At 41.9% G+C, this 19696-nt stretch overlaps 1 protein-coding gene and 1 pseudogene across 1 annotated transcript in view; one reads left to right on the top strand and one right to left on the bottom strand.

The window, feature by feature from the left end:
- The window catches only part of Fez1 (fasciculation and elongation protein zeta 1), a 47426-nt gene extending 27730 nt beyond the window's left edge, over nt 1-19696 (top strand). The window contains exons 4-10 of the mRNA XM_074066466.1: nt 2725-2811; nt 5200-5368; nt 8767-9038; nt 9959-10039; nt 11802-11877; nt 16992-17057; nt 19342-19696. Coding sequence (XP_073922567.1) covers nt 2725-2811; nt 5200-5368; nt 8767-9038; nt 9959-10039; nt 11802-11877; nt 16992-17057; nt 19342-19358 — 768 coding nt within the window. The 3' untranslated portion in view covers nt 19359-19696. The remainder of the gene's footprint in view (nt 1-2724; nt 2812-5199; nt 5369-8766; nt 9039-9958; nt 10040-11801; nt 11878-16991; nt 17058-19341) is intronic.
- LOC109702614 (large ribosomal subunit protein eL31-like) lies at nt 12933-13491 on the bottom strand (annotated as a pseudogene).

The raw sequence follows: 19696 nt of genomic DNA, 5'->3' as shown, positions 1-19696 counted from the left end.
AGGAGCAAGAAACAGCTTGCCGAACAGTATGTTTAGACCCTTTTCTGGATCCAGCTCTTCTCAATTTTGGGAAGAAAGAACTTGAAAGGATGATTTTTTTTTTCAGAAGAGCCTCAGTCACTTTAATAGTATGGAAACAACTAGCAGGTTTGGCCCACAAAGAAATTCAGCCCCAGTGACCTGGCCTGAGAATTGGTTTTGGTATGTGGCTTTCTCAACTGGCTGAAGAAACTCTCAATGGAAACGTCTATGTCATGTCATGTCACTCAGTAGGAATAAGGGCATCCATCTACAGAAGCACTTTGTTTTTCAAAACCCTTCCTCTCTCTTTGTGTTAGTTCTCCTCCCACTTTCCACTGTACAAGATCCTGTTGTGGTACAAGGGGAAGGTCTGTGAACTGTAGACAGCCAGTGTGTGAAGGGAAAGGGGCTTGCTGAGGAGTGACAGACGACTGCAGCAGAAGAGAGTCTGGTAGGATTGAGAAAAAATGCAGGACTGAGGGAGCCAGGCATAGGTGAGGAAGGATGGGAGGGTCAGAACCAACATCAGATACTGAGGGGCAAAGCCAGGCACAGGGTGAATATAGTGAAACCCATGAGGAGGAAATAATCCATACAGAGGAGAGAGAAGGAGTCAGGGAGTAGCACTTTCTTGGGAGTGCTTCTCCTTTCAGTTTACTTTTTACTGGCAGATTTCTGAGATCTGATAGATCATAGTAGCTTTAATAGGCTTGTAATTGACATTCATATTGCTGTACCTTCTTCTGAACATTCAGACCTGTAGGCTTTGTGCCTAAGGGGGATGGGAGAGAAAGCTCTAGGAGTCCCTCATCCAGGCCACAGCCTAGGTTCAACCTTTGAGAACAAAAAGGATCTTCCCCTAAAAGCTCCCCCCCGCCACTCAGCTTCTGAGGGAGAAACTTGGGTAGGGAGATGGTATAATTAAAATAAACCTAGTAAAATAAATTAAATAAACCTAGTAAAAATTGACCACATTTCAGAAAATGTAAACATTCTTTTTTTTTCCCTTTTACCAGCACTATAGATCAAACACAGAGCCTTGTGCACACTAGGCAAGTGCTCTGTCATTGAGCTATGTCCCTAGTTCTTGGTTCTTTGAGACAGGGTCTCACTACATAGCTCAGGCTGTCCTCGAACTGGTGATCCTTCTGCCTCTGCCTCCAGAGTGCTAGAATTACAGGTGTGTACCACCAGACCCAGTTAAACATTCCATATTTTATAGACTTAATACCAACTTCTTCACACTCAAACTCTGGTTATAACTTAACAGCTGCTGTCAAGGCTTGTATAAAACCTCACAGAAAGCAAAAACCCCCATTTCCCAGTAAGAGTCATACTTCTATCCCAGGACTGTCTGCCCATTAGGAAATTCTGCCATCTGAGTATAGTTGTGAACAAAGAGTGGCCCTGGGAGTTTTGTTCTGCCCAGTGGGGAGCTGTGGAAACCTAGCGGCTACCACAGGTGGTAGACTTGGCAGAAGCACAAGCATATGGGCTCCACAGCAGAAATAGATGTCACCATCTGGCACACCATCCCCTCCAATGATTCTCTCACCTCCCTGTCCTACCACTTTTCCAGGTTGAACACAGATGGCATTTAAGAAATATTCACTTGATTTTTTAAATGACATGGTCCTGTTTTTAAGCAAACAGAGATAAAAGGTGATGTGTGTTATTAGGGGTGTTTGTCAAGGGAGAGGTCAAAGAAGGGAGATGTTTTTGAGGATATATTACAGTGAATCTAACTGCAGGCACTGGGGTTGGTCTGTTTCCTGTTAGAATAGGAAGAACTAATCCCCGGGGGGAGGCCAAACAGCAGGTCAGCTCCTGAAGAGCAAGCAAGACTGATTCCTCAATGAGAGGTGGCTCTGCAGAGATTTCCTAGAACCCCCCCTTGCCTGTATTGCTTTCAGGTCAGATTTCTGGAAGTAGAGCATGTTAGGTGATTACATTTGTGCAGGAGTTGAACATAAACCCCAGATTGTCACAACTTGGATAGGTTCAGTAAAGCCAGATATGCTATGCCTCTTTGGTTGGATGTAAGCATCTGGAGTCTTTAATGATTGTGGACTTCTAGAATTTTAGAATTACAGAATTTTGGAGACAGCAAATGGGCTAAATGAATTTTTCCTTCCAGTAGTTTCTTGTTTAGTTATCCTTTAGTCTGTGTGGTCAGGTTGTTCAGTGGTATGTCCCATGTCAATTGATTGCATCCTCTATCAGCTATGACACCATGCCTCAACTCCAATAGCAGGATGGCATCTCATCAAATTCTAAAAGCTGTGACTATTTGCACTGGAACAATCCACCCCTCAAAATGCCTAATAAGATAAGATCTGGACTACCCACCACTACCACTACCATTAAGTGTGTCTTTGTTGTAGGATTTGGCTGCAGTATCACTCACCTTGAGAATGTTTTGGGTTCACCCAAGGGTGGCCCGTCTGGTTAAAGGGCAGTGCTGATCCCTTTGAGTGGTGCTGGCCACTCGTACACTATTGTTTTTTTCTGGCCATGCTGGACTCCCAGATGTCTGCTGTGTGGTAGGACATATTTGAAACTCAGACACTTCTTCTCCAGCTTCTCTCTTAAGATAGTGAGTGGCTGGAGTGGTCACTTGGTCAGTATCATCCAGTCAAGAGACCAGAGGGAATCCTTGTTCAACTGATGGTCAGAGTCCCTTCATCCCCTACTCCTTTCCAGATCCATGAGAAAGAAGAGGAAGAGTTCAATGAGAAGAGTGAAAATGATTCTGGTATTAATGAGGAGCCTCTCCTCACAGCAGATCAGGTATGAGCATCTCTCTTAAGTTCTTGGGAACTTTTTGTTCTTTTGATAAATAAAAAGTTCTGTCTTGGCATTACCAAGACAGAAGAAAGATATATGGTTCTGTGGTGACCATGTTGATGACTCAGTGTATCTTTTGATAAGGGGTTAACTTCTCTTTATGTTTTTGTTTACACATCTATAGAGAACATGAACATAACTCCTGATACTTGGGTTGGTTGGGGGTCAGTCTTTGATGACTACCAGAGTTAGGTCTAGTGTTTATTGACTTCACTTCCTGCTAATTTCTTATACTTGGAGTCAGGACACATAAAGGAGGGTCGCCAGTACTTGTTCTTCCAAAAAAGAGAAGTGACAGATGAGGCTTCTGTGTGATGGGATATTTTCTCACATTTATAGAATGCTGAAAATTTTTAGCATTCCAAAAGGAGTCTTAGAGACATTTCTCTCTTTGCGAAAAAAAGACACAGTGTTTTCCATTTTGGATTGAGTTAATTATATGTTAGTTTTAGTAATTTATTACTTAGGGAGGATAATGTTGAGTCTCAGAATTCCTTATTCAACTTTTTTTTTTTTTTGGCAGTACTGGGGTTTGAACTCAGGGCCTCATGCTTGCTAGGCAAGCGTGCTCTACCACTTGAGCCACTCTGCCAGCCCCTTATTCAACTTTTTTGTTGACAAGTATCTATGAGTGCTTACTTTGAACTAGACATCACACAAGTTTCCACAAAGTCATTATGAAAACACCCCACTGGAAGCCATCAGTGACAGAAAGTGCCTTTTAATAGAGGTGTTTCTTCAAATCTATGGCAAAAGGGTGGGATTTGGTTTTTTCTTTTAATGTCTATAGTTTTTTAAAGTGGGATTTGAAACATGTAAGGAATAGGAGATGGAAGGGAACTAGATAAAAAGAACAGAGGCTAATAGTTATTCTTTTGACTTGTAGGAGGAACTTTAACTCAATGACATGGATTCAGTGATAACTACTCTTAGTGAAAGAAACTCAAAATCCCAAAGGGGGTTTGTGTAACTTAGTCTAATCCCATAAAATGGCTTTCAGTAGTCAAAGACTAGGTATCCCTTAATTTTTGAGTAGAGTTGAGAAGGTTTGTGAATAAAAATAGGAATTATTCTATTTACTTATAATAATGATAATATTATTGTTGTATTGGGGGTACATTGTGACATTTATAAAAGTTCTACAATATATCATAGTTGATTTCACCCCCTCCAGGAATTACTCTAAAAGAGGAGGCCCTAAGCCCATCACCTTCTGTCCACTCTAATAAGAAGAAACCCACTGCCAAGACCATAGGCCAGTGGCCTTGGATAGTGAGTCCCTCACAGCATTGGGAATAGACAGATGTGTAAACGTGCTGTTGCCACCAAACTCATCTACAGACCCATTTTTTACATGGAGACTTTGCTTACTCTGTTTCTTTATGTAAACAATTGATGTACACAGTAGCTTACCCTTATTCCTTTTGATGAAGGCACTCTGCCACTTGAGCCACTCCACCAGCCCTACCCTCCACTTCTAAGAACTGTGCCCCATCCATAGTCAAGACTGGAGCTGAGTTCTTAACTATCTTCTGCTCCCCAGACCCCAGCTATCCTTTTAGTATTTTATTGTCCTTGTTTTCGCTTGTTGCCTCTCAGCATCAGTTCCTGTTTAGGTAAATTCTGGAGAAATAGTTATTTTCTTTTCCATTTTGAGTTGTTCTGGGAACACTTTGTTTTGTTTCTTCCAGTCACATGGATTGTGACAATTAATGGGCTTGGTTTGTTGTTGTTGTTGTTGTTGTTGAGCAGATAAAATATTTTCCCACTTAGAAATAAAATGCTTTGACAAATTGAAGTAATGTTCCCTTCCAGTCAACCTTGCTTTGTTTCCTGAAAGAGTTGTTTATTTCCAATAAAGTGTTCATCTAAATGCAGCTCTTGGAAGGGGTTTTACATGAAAGAGTACTTTACATTAAAGAATGAGTATGTATAAACTTTTGTTTGGGTCTATTTTTATTCTTACTAATTTTTTTTTTTTGGTATGACTGGGGTTTGAACTCAGGGGTTCATGTTTACAAAGCAGGCACTTTACTGCTTGAACCACAACTCCAGTCTATTTTGCTCTGGTTATTTTCAAGATGGAGTTTCACTAACTATCTGCCCAGGCTGGCCTCAAACAGCAATCCTCTGATCTCAGCCTCCCAAGTAGCTAGGATTATAGACATGAGCTACCAGAGCCCAGCTATTATTCAATATGTATTAGGAAATGTTATCACTTCAAGAATTTTCCAGGTAGCAAATTAGAAATGTCCTTAACTGATCAAAACTTAAGCCATTGGTGCTCCTTCAGCAGGGAACAGTTTGCATTTTCTTGTGTACGTTCCCCAGGTAATTGAGGAGATTGAGGAAATGATGCAGAACTCTCCAGATCCTGAGGAAGAAGAGGAGGTTCTGGAAGAGGATGATGGAGGAGAAATCTCATCCCAGGCAGACTCAGTCCTACTGCAGGAGATGCAGGCTTTGACACAGACCTTCAACAACAACTGGTCCTATGAAGGTGAGGCCCCTGGGAGGCCAGACATGCTGAGGATGAAGCTCTGAACTGGTACCAGGCACTGTTCACACATGGCTCTCAGAATTTTGTCACTGTTCCAGAGTAAAGACTTACAAATTCAGGGGGTGGGCAATGCCTTCCCTACTTGGCATCAGGAGAGGTTAGCATTTTTCTAAGTAAAAAAAGAATTCCAGAAAACCTTAAATGGTAAAGCAAACCAAAGAACAAGACTAAAGCAGAGTAAGTGGAAGAAATCTGAACCACTGTCCAAAAGCAATGAATGATATTACCATAAAATCAATGAAAAAAAAAGATAATATGGTAATAATGATAGCTGTTAATTTAGAGTGCTTTCTATGTGTCAAGCACTTCCTAAGCCTTTTTTATGCTTACTCTTACACCAATCTCCCTCCATTCCCACTAGGATTGGGCCAATTTAATTCTTCCAGAATTTAAGTGACTTGTCCAAGGCCACTGTTGGGAGAATAGAGTTGAAAACAAAATCTCACCACCCAGAAAAGCCTCTCCACAAAGTATTAGGGAAAGGAAGCAATTTTATTATTAAGTTAGCATTAACGAGAATTGGATGCATATCACAGACAATCCTCTGAAGAAAGAGCATAGACAGAAAGAAAGCTCACTCTTGTCTATAGCTAAGTGGATGGAACCCATTACGATAAGTAGGTTTTGCAATTTGGAGCCAGGTGGCTGAGTTAGACCTTTCTGTTTTCAGAACAGTGGGAGATTAGGCTTTATCTTCCTTGGATGATTGTATTTCAAGGCAGTGGCTTCCAGGCCCCTGAAGGAAACCTCCTTTAACCTCAGAGATGGTAGGAGGCTTATTTAGTCATTAAAAGATTTAACATATCTTTGAAAAAGACAAAGAGATTCTGCAAGAAAAGGGAGGTGGTGGAAAAGAAAAGTCTTATTTATTTTTCTGTGTTGTACTGGGGATCATACGTAAGGCTTCATGGCTTCATGTGCTCTGCCAGTGAGTTACACCCCCAGATCTCTTCCCTTATTTTCAATGGGAAGAGGAGAGCCACACATTTAAAATTTGTACTTGCCCTTAAACCTATGTGTAGCAAGGGTGACAGCCAGCACTTGAAGCTGGCAGGTTAACTCCAGGGTCCAGTCTCCAGTCTCTTGAGCTCTGTATCATAGTAACTCTCTGGCACAGGTTTATAGTAATGATAGCCATGAAAAGAAAGGCCTGAAATGAGAAAATGAAACACAGAAAAAGCAAAATCGAGTAGAAAATCCATTTGTTGGTAGGGATGATGAGGAGGCCCCCGCTATAGAAGGGACTCTGTTGCTGGGAGGAGGTCCCTATGTGGGGTAACAGGGACTTACAAACTACTGACAAAGAAAGGGTGCAAAGGTCCAAATGCAGGTTATAAGTGCAAAACTTGAGCACTGCATTCTGGAAGCAGAACTTTGAGGCTGTGAAGAGCAGTGGCAGGGTGGTGGCCCCTGCAGAAAGTCACTGGGTGATGGAGTGGATTTGGCTGCTGGCTGCATTCACAGCCACCCCAATCAGGCCATTCTCAACCACACAAAGGCCCCAAACATAGAAGTGTTCAACACAGGACTCAGGAAAACAGCTGAGATGCAGAGTGAAATGGCAAGAAAACAGAAGGAGGACAGCTTCAAAGAGCAAAACAAAGGGGAAGGATGAACCAAGTCAGCAAATACCCAGACAAAGCAGGGCCGGGAAGGGAAGGAAAATGGGTTCTGAGGTGAAAATAGAAGATACCATTAGTCAAGGACAAACTTTAAAGACACTCCCTGGATGTGCTTTATTTATTTATTGTATTAGTAATTAAAATATTAATAAACATAGTAACTGTACATGTTTATATGGCACAGTGTAGCATTTCATATATGGGTGTAGTTCGTAATGTTCAGATTAGGGTAATTACCCTATATATCACCTCAGACATAATCATTTCTTTATGTTGGGAACTTTTTTTCTTGCAGTGCTGGAGATTGAACCCAGGGTTTTACACATGACAAGCAATCTGCCACTGACCTACATCTCCACCCTATGTCAGGAACATTTAAAATCCTTTCTGCTTGCCAGTCCTGTAATCCTAACACTATAGAGACTGAGGCAGGAGGATCTCAAGTTCAAGGCCAGCCTAGGTTACATAGTGAGATCCTGTCAAGGAAGGAAGGTGTTCTCAGTACTGGCTATTTTGATATATTTGATGAGTTGTTAACCACCTAATCTATTATAGATGAAGACATATTAGAGATAAGGAGTTAAAGTTATCTGTGTCCACGATCTCAGGTTCCCTTGTCCCTGACAGTGGCAGACTGCTGGGGAGGTTTCATTTTTCCCTGTAGGTTCTAGTCTCCCATACTTTTGAATACATGCACTGTGGCACAGGACAATACACCCTCAGATTGTCTACCTATTTTTCTATCAGCTGTATCTTTATTTTTAAATTTTTTTTATTTTTTATTTTTTGCAGTACTGAGCTTTGAACTGGGCCTTGGACTTGGATAGGCAAGCACTTTACCACTTGAGCCAAGCCATCAGCCTTTTTTGCTTAATTAATTCATTTATTTATTTTTCTGCTTTTCCTAGTATCCCTCTACTCAGTCTTGGTTGCCACACTCAGACAGAAAGCACAAGGATGCGTTTTTCTTGCATCTGTAGTGGAAACTTTAGCAGCAGACAGGAACTTTAATTTCTTTCTTTTTTTTTTTGGCATTGCTGGGTCTTACACTTGCTAGGCAGGTGCTTTTACCTCTTGAGCCACTCTGCCAGCGCAGAACCCAGTTTTTTGTGTTTTGATGGCCCTGGTGTCTGTATTTAGGGGCTCATGCTTGCTAGGCAGGTGCTCTGTCACTTGAGCCACTCTGCCAGTGCCCTTTAATTTAAATTTTGAAGATAAGTTCTCTCACTCTTTGCCCAGGTAAGCCTCGGTCTACAACCCTTCTATCTGTGCCTCCCTCATAGCTGATATTACATGCATGCTCCACCTCACCCAGCCTGTCAGATGTATCTTGATCAGTTCATGGGAATAGATACTACCTCCTTCATTGCTTTTCTGCATAAATGCCAAAATCTCTTCTCGATGTTTTTTCCCCTCAATTATTGATCCATTCCACAAAAGGAGTATTAGGGAGACAGGAAAATACACAGAACAAGAAAAGCCAGGTGTATGCCCACCCACATTTTTGCAATTAGAGTCTGCTTGCTTCCTTCGGCTATTTCTTCTTCCCCCTTTGTTTTCCAAGTGTGATGTTCTCTCCAGTATATGATATAGGGCTCCTCCCTTCCTGGCCTGCCCTAAGTCACGAAGGGCTTTCTGGGATCTCTAAGAACCTCTAAGGGCCCCTTATGGCGGCCCATCTCCAGGTATCACCTGCAGGACGGTCTTCCCCTGCAGGGTTGAGGCACATGTCTGGGTCTGAGCTGACCCAGCTGCTGGACCAAGTGGAGGGTGCGATCCGCGACTTCTCAGAGGAGCTGGTGCACCAGCTGGCCCGCCGGGACGAGCTGGAGTTTGAGAAGGAAGTGAAAAACTCCTTCATCACGGTGCTCATTGAGGTTCAGAACAAGCAGAAGGAGCAGCGGGAACTGATGAAAAAGAGGCGGAAAGAAAAAGGGCTGAGTCTGCAGAGCAGCCGAATAGAGAAGGGAAACCAGATGCCTCTCAAGGTATGTGAGCAACCCAGTTGGAAGACTGGGAATCTCAGCCTGGAGCCTCAGCCATCGAAGGTTCCAACACCTACCCTAAGGTGGACTCTTAACTACTTATTGAGCATCAGCTCTGGGAGGAACCTTGTGACAGGCAGTGGGGTCAGAAGATGCCACCCACAGAAGGCCCCCAGTCTAACTGGCCTGTGTGAAGATACCCTGTGTTCTAGGCTAGGCCTTGGAAAGTGAATGAGGGCATTCAGAGTCTCAAAACTCTTGGTCAGGATCTCTGCCAGTGTCATGGATCGTGTTTCTCCCTGGTCTCTTACAAGTGTCTCAGTGGTTGAAAATGACCTGATGCCTGTTGGTCTATAGACAGCATTCTCCTTATCAGTGGATGTTAATGGGGATGGGTGTGTAGAATCATCTGAGGAGCTTTTTCAAAATGCCTTCGCCTCATTTTGTCCCAGACCCACTGAATTAGGCCTAGGGCATATATATTTTGAAGAAACTAACAAGCAAAAAAGCTTTCCAGATCAGGTCAGTTGCTTGAAACCTGTCCTTTCTGATGGTTCAATATTTGGATTTCCCCTAAAGACTTTTGCACCATCCTTCCCCTAATTTTACAGTACTGCTTTGGTTTTGCCATGTATTTACACTACACAGGATAAAATGAGGAAAACTGAAGGATGCAGAGGGCTCTGGTAGCCCTGGGGGACTGACTAAGATAAGGAGTCTTTGAGACTGCTATTTGTTAGTTAAATTTCCAGCTTGTCTCTATAAGCCAAGATTTTATTTACTTACTGGTTAACATGGACCATTTATCTGGGGCAGCATGGTAGCTGATGGATCTGGGTACTTGAGTGAGGACACAGAAGTGCCTGGGGTAGTGACTCTGGGGCAGGAAGCCTTTGCCCTTCTAGAGTGTCTCTCTCCCCCAGCGTTTCAGCATGGAAGGCATCTCCAACATTCTTCAGAGTGGCATCCGGCAGACCTTTGGCTCCTCAGGAACTGATAAGCAGGTATGAGCAATCTCCCTTCTCCTGCTCTCCTCTACATCTTGCAACTAGTCCTCCCCAACAAAGTGTGTGTGTGTGGGGGGGGGGGTGACTCACCAGAATTATCACAACATTTGGGCAAAAGGGGTCACAACATTTTCTTCCTCTCCTAAGGAAAGACAGAAAGTGCCTTTCAAAGGTGATTTTTGTGTGTGTGTGTTCTGTATCCTAGGACATGGACAAGACGTAGAACCTAACACTAATTGTAGATCTATGAATTAGGTTGCTTTAAAGACAAAGAACATTAAGAGGGGATCATGATTGATCCCATGTCAGAGTTTAATCAGCTCTGTCACATTTGATCTCCAGCTGAGCCAGTGCCACCAACACTGCCTCTTCAGCTGCTTGGCTTTGATTGTAACTGTGGCATCTACTTATTGGCTCCATTTTGTCAATAGCCCATCTGCTGTTTTAGTCAGCTTTGCATTACTACAACAAACTACCGGAGGCAACTAATTTTATAAAAAGAAAAGTTTTATTTAGTTTACAGTTTGGAAGATTTGGGAGTTCAAGTCTAAGATTGGGTAGCCTCATTGGTTTAACCTCTGGTGAGGGTGGCACATCATAGTAAGAGTGTGTGTAGAAGCAAGAACAAGTGGTCCCATATCAAGCCAAGATGAGAGAGAGAGAGAGAGAGAGAGAGAGAGAGAGAGAGAGAGAGAGCCCTAGTGACCTAAAGACTTCCTATTAGACCCCCATCTCTCAGATTCACAGTGCCTCCCAATACCTCAACCCTGAGGACCAAGCTTTGCAAATGGGCCTTTGTGGTACAATCAAATTACAGAAATGATAGCATCTGCAAAGTAGCTGGCATTTCTGGTTATTAAGGTAGAGTTTAAAAACTTTTATTGAGTGCTTATTATGTGCTATGCCATGTTGCTGGGTCCTCAGGTGCAAAGGTGAAAAGCTTTGCTTTTGCCCCTGCAGGGTGCACAATGTAGTAGATTTGGCAGTGCATCTGACAGTTTGAAATTGTGGAATAAGTGCTCATGAAATATGTATGTCTTTTAAACTTTTTTTAGCTGAATTCTAAGTGTTAGAATTCTACAACTGCAATTCAGAAGACTTTTGAACACGTAACCAGTCCTGTCCCTTCACAGCAGAGAAAACTGAGGCCCAGAGTGATAGACAGGTTCCCAAGGTCTTGCTGCCAGGAACAGGGCCAAAGCCCCAGTGCAAAGCTTCTTGACCTTGCACCTTCAGGTCTCTTAGAGCCCTCTTGTCTGTTGTTTTCTGATGTCCACTGGGTCCCTGGAGGCTGATTTTGTTGTAAGAGAACCTCACATCCAGCAGAGGGAGCAAATCCTACATCCAAGACTGGGTGTGGTTGATGTGTCATTTTTAACAAAAGGGAAATAATTTCTTCTCAACTTGCACTGAAAAGGATAAAAAAGTAACCCCTGTGAAGGTGTTCACTGTTCTCAGTAGGAAGGGGAAAAAGCTCTCCAGGATTCCTAGAAACCCAAAAAGTTTCCACTGTGGGAAGAATGTAGAAGTGAGATGGAAGGAAGTTTTTCCAGGGTAGATATGGGGAAAATTTTATTTTTAGAGACGTCCCCCAGAAGGTTAAGGAATGATCCTGAAATAGTAGTGTGTCAGTGACTGCAAGTGTTGTCAAAGCCAAATTTGACAGAGCATATGTCTTAGTGTGTATAGTCCCCATGCAGATTGCCACTGTACCTCACCCCCAGAGGGACCATGTCTGTATGCCCTGTTTGTCTTGCAGTACCTGAACACAGTCATCCCTTATGAGAAGAAATCCTCTCCTCCCTCTGTGGAAGATCTGCAGATGCTGACAAACAGTAAGTTTGTCGTCCCCAGCCACATAGGCTGCTTCTTTCCCTCCTCCCTGCCCCACAGCACATCTCCATTGTCACAGATTTCCCTAGAACAGCTTTGCATGGGTCAGAATGTGCCCTGAATCACTGTGTCATGCCCTTTGCACAGAATAAAATGAAAATGCTCTGCAGTGATACCCAGAGCTATTTTTTCTGTCCCTCGATTCCTGGAAAGGAAGAGACCTGTTGGAAAAAAAAATGAACTGGGAAATTGGGATGGGATGGTGGGTGGGGCAGAGTTTTCTGTTTTCCCAGCAGTTCTGCCTTCTCTGCCTCTCCTGCCTCTCTTGTAGTTTGAGGTTGCCAGGACCACACTTAAGGCCTCGTAGAGCAGTGAGCTTGGTCTGTGGGCCTAGATGCACTTTAATAAGAAGCAGGATTTCTTGGGTGGGGTAAGACTGATGGGAAAGAATAGTGTCTAGTTTTCCTTCCAGGAAGTGACTGCCTCCTATCCTCCACTTTCTCTGTTGTCCTATATGAACAAACATTCTGAGCTATGGGAGAAAACTGTGTGTAATAAAGAACCTTTTGTAGGCAAAATCTCTTTTGTATATACATCAAACAGTACAAGCCCCCAAAGGGCTAGGGGCACATGGTGTCAGCCAGCAGTGTCAGCCTTGCTCTCTTAGAAAGAGAAAAATCCTAGGCTGAGATGTGATGACAGGCTCAGCAGATCAGAGAAAAATTCCATTTCCCTGGCAACCATGCATGCAGAATGACAGCTCGCAAGGCTGGGGGCTGCCTTGGAGGGAATAGACCAGCGCAAGGCTATTGGATACCCCAGGGAAGGGAGAGGAAGACAGATGCCTCCTGGGCTCTGGTGCTAAAGGTGACCATTTCCATTTTTATCAATTTGGAGAATGAGATCAGAAGACTGTGGCAAACACAAATCCTGCCAACATCCATACACACTGTGTCCTTGAGAATCAGAAATTTTAAATTCTAAGGAGACTGACTCATTTTAAACTTCCACATTTGCATAAATATTCACTAAGATTTTTTTTAAAGGAGCAGACACACAAATGCACTTACAGAGCTGGGGTGACGTTCAGTGGTAGAGTGCTTACCTAGCATGCAAGAGGCCCTGAGTTCAATCCCCAGCACCATAAAAAGAAAATAAAAAAGCATGTATAGGGCTTTTGGTTTTGTTTTACAGTTTTGTAACTTTACTTGACACCCAATATTTAGTTTTCATCCACATTGCCTGTGGATTTCTTTCTAATGTGGTAACAGAGATATAGGTCACCAAAGTATAGAGCTTGTCCGGTGAATCTCCATCCTTATTAGGTTGTCTGGACAACTGCACACAGAGGTAATATTGGACATCCCTTATTCCTTTGGTCCAGACAACTTTATTGAACCTAGTATCAGTGTCTACATCTACAGTCCCCATCTCCTTCAATGCAAATTTCTAGATTTCTTAGAGTACCTGAGGGGCATGCCTCTTAAAGCCCACTCCATGGATGCTCTCATGAATGTCACTGATGTGTTCTCAGGTCCCACCTTGTTGATGGTAAAATGACTCTTCATCTCCCCACCCTTTTTTACAGGAGCCATTCTGCCAGGCCCACATTGGAAAGGCAGTGTTTGTGTTTTCATTTGGAAAATAACTTGGACAAATTACAACTGTTGATATTATAAAGTCTTAAAGCAGGGAAAAACTATTGCAGGTCATTGCAGGTGCCCATACAAGAATTTTTAGTGCAAGATTTTCTTTTCATTGTGATTAAGAGGCAGACTTGTTTTTATTCTGAGTGGATTTGTTTACATTTTTCACCTTCATTTAAAAATTATAGCTAGAGTATACCAATACTAGAATACTTTGTAAATATGGAAAAGTAAACAAAGAAAAATAAAAAATTAATCATGTCACTCAGCTTTATGGCATTGTGATAACCTACTGAGAAAAACAACTTAAAGGAGGTAAGATTTATCTTGGCTCACAGTATCAGAGGTTGCAGCCCATGGTTGCTTGACTGTTGTTTCTGGGCCTGAGGAGAGGCGAGAGCAGCCAGAAAGGGAAGCAGAGAGAGAAAGAGGGAGAGAAAGAGGGAGAGGGGAGAAGAAGAGGAAGAGGGAGAGGGAGGAAGGAGAGGGAGGGAAGGAAGGAAGGAGGAGAGAGAGAGAGAGAGAGAGAGAGAGAGAGAGAGAGAGAGAGATAGCAGCCCAATATATAGCTGTCCTCAAGGACCCACTCCCTTCAACTAGGTCCTACCTCCTGAGTTTCCATCACCTCCCAATAGCCCATCAGATTATGAACCCCTTAATGGATTAATCCTCTAGTGAGGTCAGAGCCCTCATGATCCAATCACTTCCCCAAAGCCCCTCTGAACATTGCTGCATTGGGGAACCAAGCCTTCAACATGTGAACTTTGGGGGGACATTTCAGATCCAAATCATAACATTAATTTTTCTCTTCATCATGGTTTCTATTTGGTGTTTTAGCCATAAAATTTTATATCTTTTTCAGATAGTTGTGATTATACCAGCTAAAAATTTTGTATCATAATTTTAGTACCATCAGTTGACATTTTGTTAACATTTTATGGCTGTTTCTTTTATTACATGTATATATCACATTCTAATGTTTTATTCCTCTTAAAAGAAAAACTTCCATATTCTCTGCATACCAATTTTCCTATAGGTTATAAAAGCACTCATTTTTGGCAGATCCTCATATGAGTTCTTGAATAATGTCTCCTCTCTCTTCTCTATTCCTTGAATCAAAGACATAGGACAAAGATCAAACCCTGAGACTGGAAAACCCATATGAAATTTGGAGTTTGGAGACTAATTTAGATACATATTAGCTGAGTGCAATTACTGCATTGTTACCGTAATCCTCTTGGTGTGGCATTTAGTATGTCCAGGCTTAGTTGCAAAATGTTCCTAGCCAACTAAGTGGAAATGAATACATGTTTAAAAATACAGAAAAAAGTCAAACAGAAGAAACCAGGGCCCTCAGCATCCAATTAAGTTGAAAGGAACACATCTCTAAAAATATAGAAGAAAATTTAAAAAGTACCCATAGGGGCACAGGTTCAATCGTTCTTTTCTGGGACCTAGGCAGTGACTCATGCCACCATTAGGCTCTGTTCCTCATCTACTCCCAACTTTTGGGCTCAAGTATCATTACCATGCCTTAAAACTACAGAAGATAGGCAATGGAGGGCAAGGATGTAGAAATGGATTAAGGATTCCACCATTGTCACAGTTGCTGCCTGACCCCAACTGATCTCTACTGTTTTCTCTGCTTCTAAAAGTAAAACATACTCATTGAGGAGCTCCAGACAGCATAGAAACATGTCACAGAAAGAACACACCCTGTGGTCCTGCACTCAGAGACAACCACTTAACAGTTTCATTTACCACTCTTCTGGGTTTTTTCTATTAATATGAGCATCTACTCATTATGAAGGTAGTACATATTTTGCAACTTTCTTTCTATCGTCACTGCTAAGTATGTCTTGTGCATAGGAATCTCTCTCATTTTATATAAGGCTGTATAAAACTACAACGAATAGGTATAGTGTAGTTTAAGGAAGTTCATTGAAAGGAATCTATTAGTGGATGCTTTTTTGATATTATAAATAAAGTCAAGGTGTTTTCTTAAAGGATTTTCTACAAAGTTGAACATGAGAACATGTTATTTAATCTGAAAAAACTGTTTTGTTTGTGGTTCTGGGGATTGAACACAGGGCCTTGCACATGGTCGGTGAGTAGTCTAGCACTGAACTACATCCCCTGCCCTAGAAAAGTTATTTTTTAAATTTTATAGAAAGCTTCTAAAAAAGCCACTAGGTGTTAAAGTTTTCTGTATTGTTGGCTGCATGTATAGATCATGCAGTGTTCTAACAGGAAGTCTATAAACTCCTGGAGGGTCAAAAATACTCCTGCATCTCCACAAATTCTAGCACGGTAATGAGCATAACATAGAGAAGAAATATTGGTTGAATTAACTTCATTTGTTGCCAATAAATTGGAGGTTAGGACTGATATAATTATGTCTGTTTATGTGAGAATGTCTTTAAAGCAGTTTTATTTTTATTTTTTTTTTCATTTTTCTTTTATTATTCATATGTGCATACAAGGCTTGGGTCATTTCTCCCCCCTGCCCCCACCCCCTCCCTTACCACCCACTCCACCCCCTCCCGCTCCCCCCCCTCAATACCCAGCAGAAACTATTTTGCCCTTATTTCTAATTTTGTTGTAGAGAGAGTATAAGCAATAATAGGAAGGAACAAGGGGTTTTGCTGGTTGAGATAAGGATAGCTATACAGGGCATTGACTCACATTGATTTCCTGTGCGTGGGTGTTACCTTCTAGGTTAATTCTTTTTGATCTAACCTTTTCTCTAGTACCTGTTCCCCTTCTCCTATTGGCCTCAGTTGCTTTAAGGTATCTGCTTTAGTTTCTCTGCGTTAAGGGCAACAAATGCTAGCTAGTTTTTTAGGTATCTTACCTATCCTCACCCCTCCCTTGTGTGTTCTCGCTTAAGCAGTTTTATTATTATTATTTTGTGGTACTGAAGTTTGAACTCAGTCTCAACGCTTGCTAGGCAGACACTCTACCACTTGAACAACTCCACCAACCTTAAAACAGTTTTGGTGATTCGGTGATGTGACAACTGTTTATCTGAACATTTAGATTGTATCTGAAGGCTGATTCTTTTTTAACAATGTCTTCATTTACTTTTATGATAATTAAAAGATATATACTGAGTGATGGTATAGAAATTATAGATGAGCCAAAAAAAGAAAAGGAGCCACTGATAGGTTTACTGTCAAGGGGAAACCTGTGGCCTTCTGCACATAGTCTCCTCTCTCACCATGTGGAATGCTGACTCTTTTCTTTTTTTGGTGGTTCTGGGGTTTGAACTCAAAGCTTTGCACTTGAGCCACACCTCAACCCTGAAGCGCTGACTCTTGACAAAGGTTTCTAGACATCTCCTTACTCAGCAAATGTTTGATTCCCTCTAGTGGTTTCTCCCTCACTTTGAGCCAGGGGACTGTTTGGCCCTAGAAGCAGCTTTGTATCCTGATGGTATCTTGGGTATCTCTCTTTCTCTCCTTTCCTAGTTCTCTTTGCCATGAAGGAGGATAACGAGAAGGTGCCTACTTTGCTAACGGACTACATTTTAAAAGGTAAGAGCAGCTGCTGCCTCCTGGATAGGGTGGTCCTCTGGGCACCTGCTATGGAACCCACTCTGAAGACATGGCAGTGTCTATGCCAGAGAGACCCGGCAGGGGCCTGGGAAACCAAGGGGACATTGTGAGACCCTCATGGTAGTGGGTTCTGCTAGGGGGCCTGATAAGAAGATTCCATCACTTCAAGTCAGCGGTATGACTACATTTTGTCCAGGACACCATTTACAAAGACTTACTGTGAAAATGCTATGGAGTTTGGGCTATGTAGTTGGAAAAACAAAACCTGAAAATAACTTAATACTTTTGCTTGCTTTGTTTTGTAGTCCAGGCTAGCCTTGAACTCACCATACTTTTGTGTCAGCCTCCCTGGTGCTGGAATTACAAGCACATGGACTAATTTAATACTTTTCAGGTACTTGGAAGGAAAATGGAGCCATGATTAGATATAACCTTTCACAACTTCTTTTTAAACATTTTATGAAAGAGATATTTTAACATATACAACGGTAGAGTGAATGGCACAATTCAAACTCAGGTACTTATTATCCAGCTTCAACCATCAATGACACATGGTCAGTCTCATTTGATTTATATCCCACCTCAACTTCTCCCTTCCTATATCATTTTGAGGCAGTTCTTTGTCATCAGTTTTTTTCATTCATTAATATTTCACTATGCATTTCTAAAACACAAGAACTCTTTAGGAAAACATAGCCATAATACCTTTATCGTAAGTAAAAAAGGTTGGTGATCCATTAAGTGTTCACATTCCCCTGATTTTTACCATCAAATGTTTTTCAGTTTTTTTAATTTGAATCAGGATCCAGCGAAGGTCTGTACATTATAATTTGATAATGTATCTCATCAGTCTCTTTTAATATTTATTATACATACAATGTATAATGCATTATACATATAATTTAATACATATATATGCGTACATATATTATCATACATATATGTATATACGTATGTGGGGGTATGTATGTTCCCCTTCCCTTCTCCATTTCTTGAAATGTATTTGTTGGAGAAACTAGGTTATTTGTCATATAGAATTTCTTTATCTTGGACTATTCCTAGGTTTTGTTTCCATGGCATAATTTATGTTTTGTGTGTGTGTGTGGTACTGAGGTTTGAACTCAGGGCCTACACCTTGAGCCACTCCACCAGCCCTTTTTTGTGATGGGTTTTTTTTGAGATAGGGTCTCGCAATATTATTTTCAGGGTCTCACAAACTATTTGCCCAGGTTGGCTTCAAACCACGATCCTCCTGATCGCTGCCTCCTGAGTAGCTAGGATTACAGGCATGAGCCACCACCACCTGGCCTATGGCATATGTTCTTTCATCTCCATTATTTCCTATGAACTGATAAAATGAGAGGCTTAGTCAAATTTAGCCTCAGATATTTTGTTTTGTTTATTTGTTTATTTGTGGTGCTGGGTATTGAACCCAAGACCAACGTGCACATGCTAGGCAAGCTCTCTAGCACTGAGCTACATCCCCAGCTCCAGCCTTGGATCTTTTGATAAGCACTACTTTATGGGTGATTATAGACTTCCATCAGGAGACATACAGTGTCTGCTTGTCTTTCTTTTTTCATGTCAACAGCCATTGATGGTCACACATTGTCTAAATCCATTATTTTATTAGTTTTTGTTATACAAAAAAACTAATAAAACTTTGTACAGTTTCAGTGAAACCTATAGTTCTGAAATGCTGAGCTGTGCTCTTTCTGTAGAATCAGAGAGACTAACCTTAAATTTTCAGCAGGAAGAATTTAGGTTAAATTTTAGGAAAAACTTATGACTCTAAAGATTTGAAAACAAAGATTTCTCAAAGGAGGTTTGTAGAAATGGATTATATAAGTTTGGTGGTCTTAGGGCTAGATTTTACCCCTCATGATCCACTAAAATGTCAATGAATTTATAAAAGTGGTTAATATACAAGGAGCACATTTACATGCCTCTCAGTGACCCTGTGTGGTAGGCACAGGTACATTTATTGTACAGGTGAAATAAGCATGGTTAGGTGGTGAAGGCATTCCACTAAGGTCATGGCTAGCAATGGTGGGATCCAGGATTTGGACTCAGGCAGATGGGCCCTGGAGACTCCATTCTTAATCTCTACATCAAGCAACTACCTATCATTGTCTTTTCCAGTTCCTGGAAGGAAGACACAAAGCTGCAATTACAGCCTGGTTGTAGGGTCCAGTTCTCTGCATGGGAGCTGGTATGACCCCCATGGTGTGTGAACCTCATTCCTCTCCTTTTCTCGTTTCAGTGCTCTGTCCTACCTAACCTCGCCTTTGGAGCAGCCTGGCTGCAGGAGGTCACTGAGCAAGAGTCATTCCATCACGGGGACTGCATGGCACCACGTAACCTCCGATGTGTATTTAAACGTGTATAGCTTAACCTGGATTAAACAAGAGCAATCGCGCGGGGTCCTTTGCTGTTGGCTTCTAGTGCTAGTAACCATTGGGTGCATGATAGAGGTGCAGGGCCGGTGGCACTGCTTCCTCTCCGCCTGTGTCGGCAAAGGCAGATGCCCTCACTGCTCATTATGTAGTCTGGCTCCAGCCCTCAAAAAACAGCTTATACTCTGAAACTAATTTTGAAATAAACCTTCATTTAATTAA

The sequence above is a fragment of the Castor canadensis genome, chromosome 2, assembly GCF_047511655.1.
Source record: "Castor canadensis chromosome 2, mCasCan1.hap1v2, whole genome shotgun sequence".
Classification (NCBI taxonomy): domain Eukaryota; kingdom Metazoa; phylum Chordata; class Mammalia; order Rodentia; family Castoridae; genus Castor; species Castor canadensis.
The sequence above is the reverse complement of the archived record's forward strand: the minus strand, read 5'-3'. Positions and strand labels throughout refer to the sequence as shown.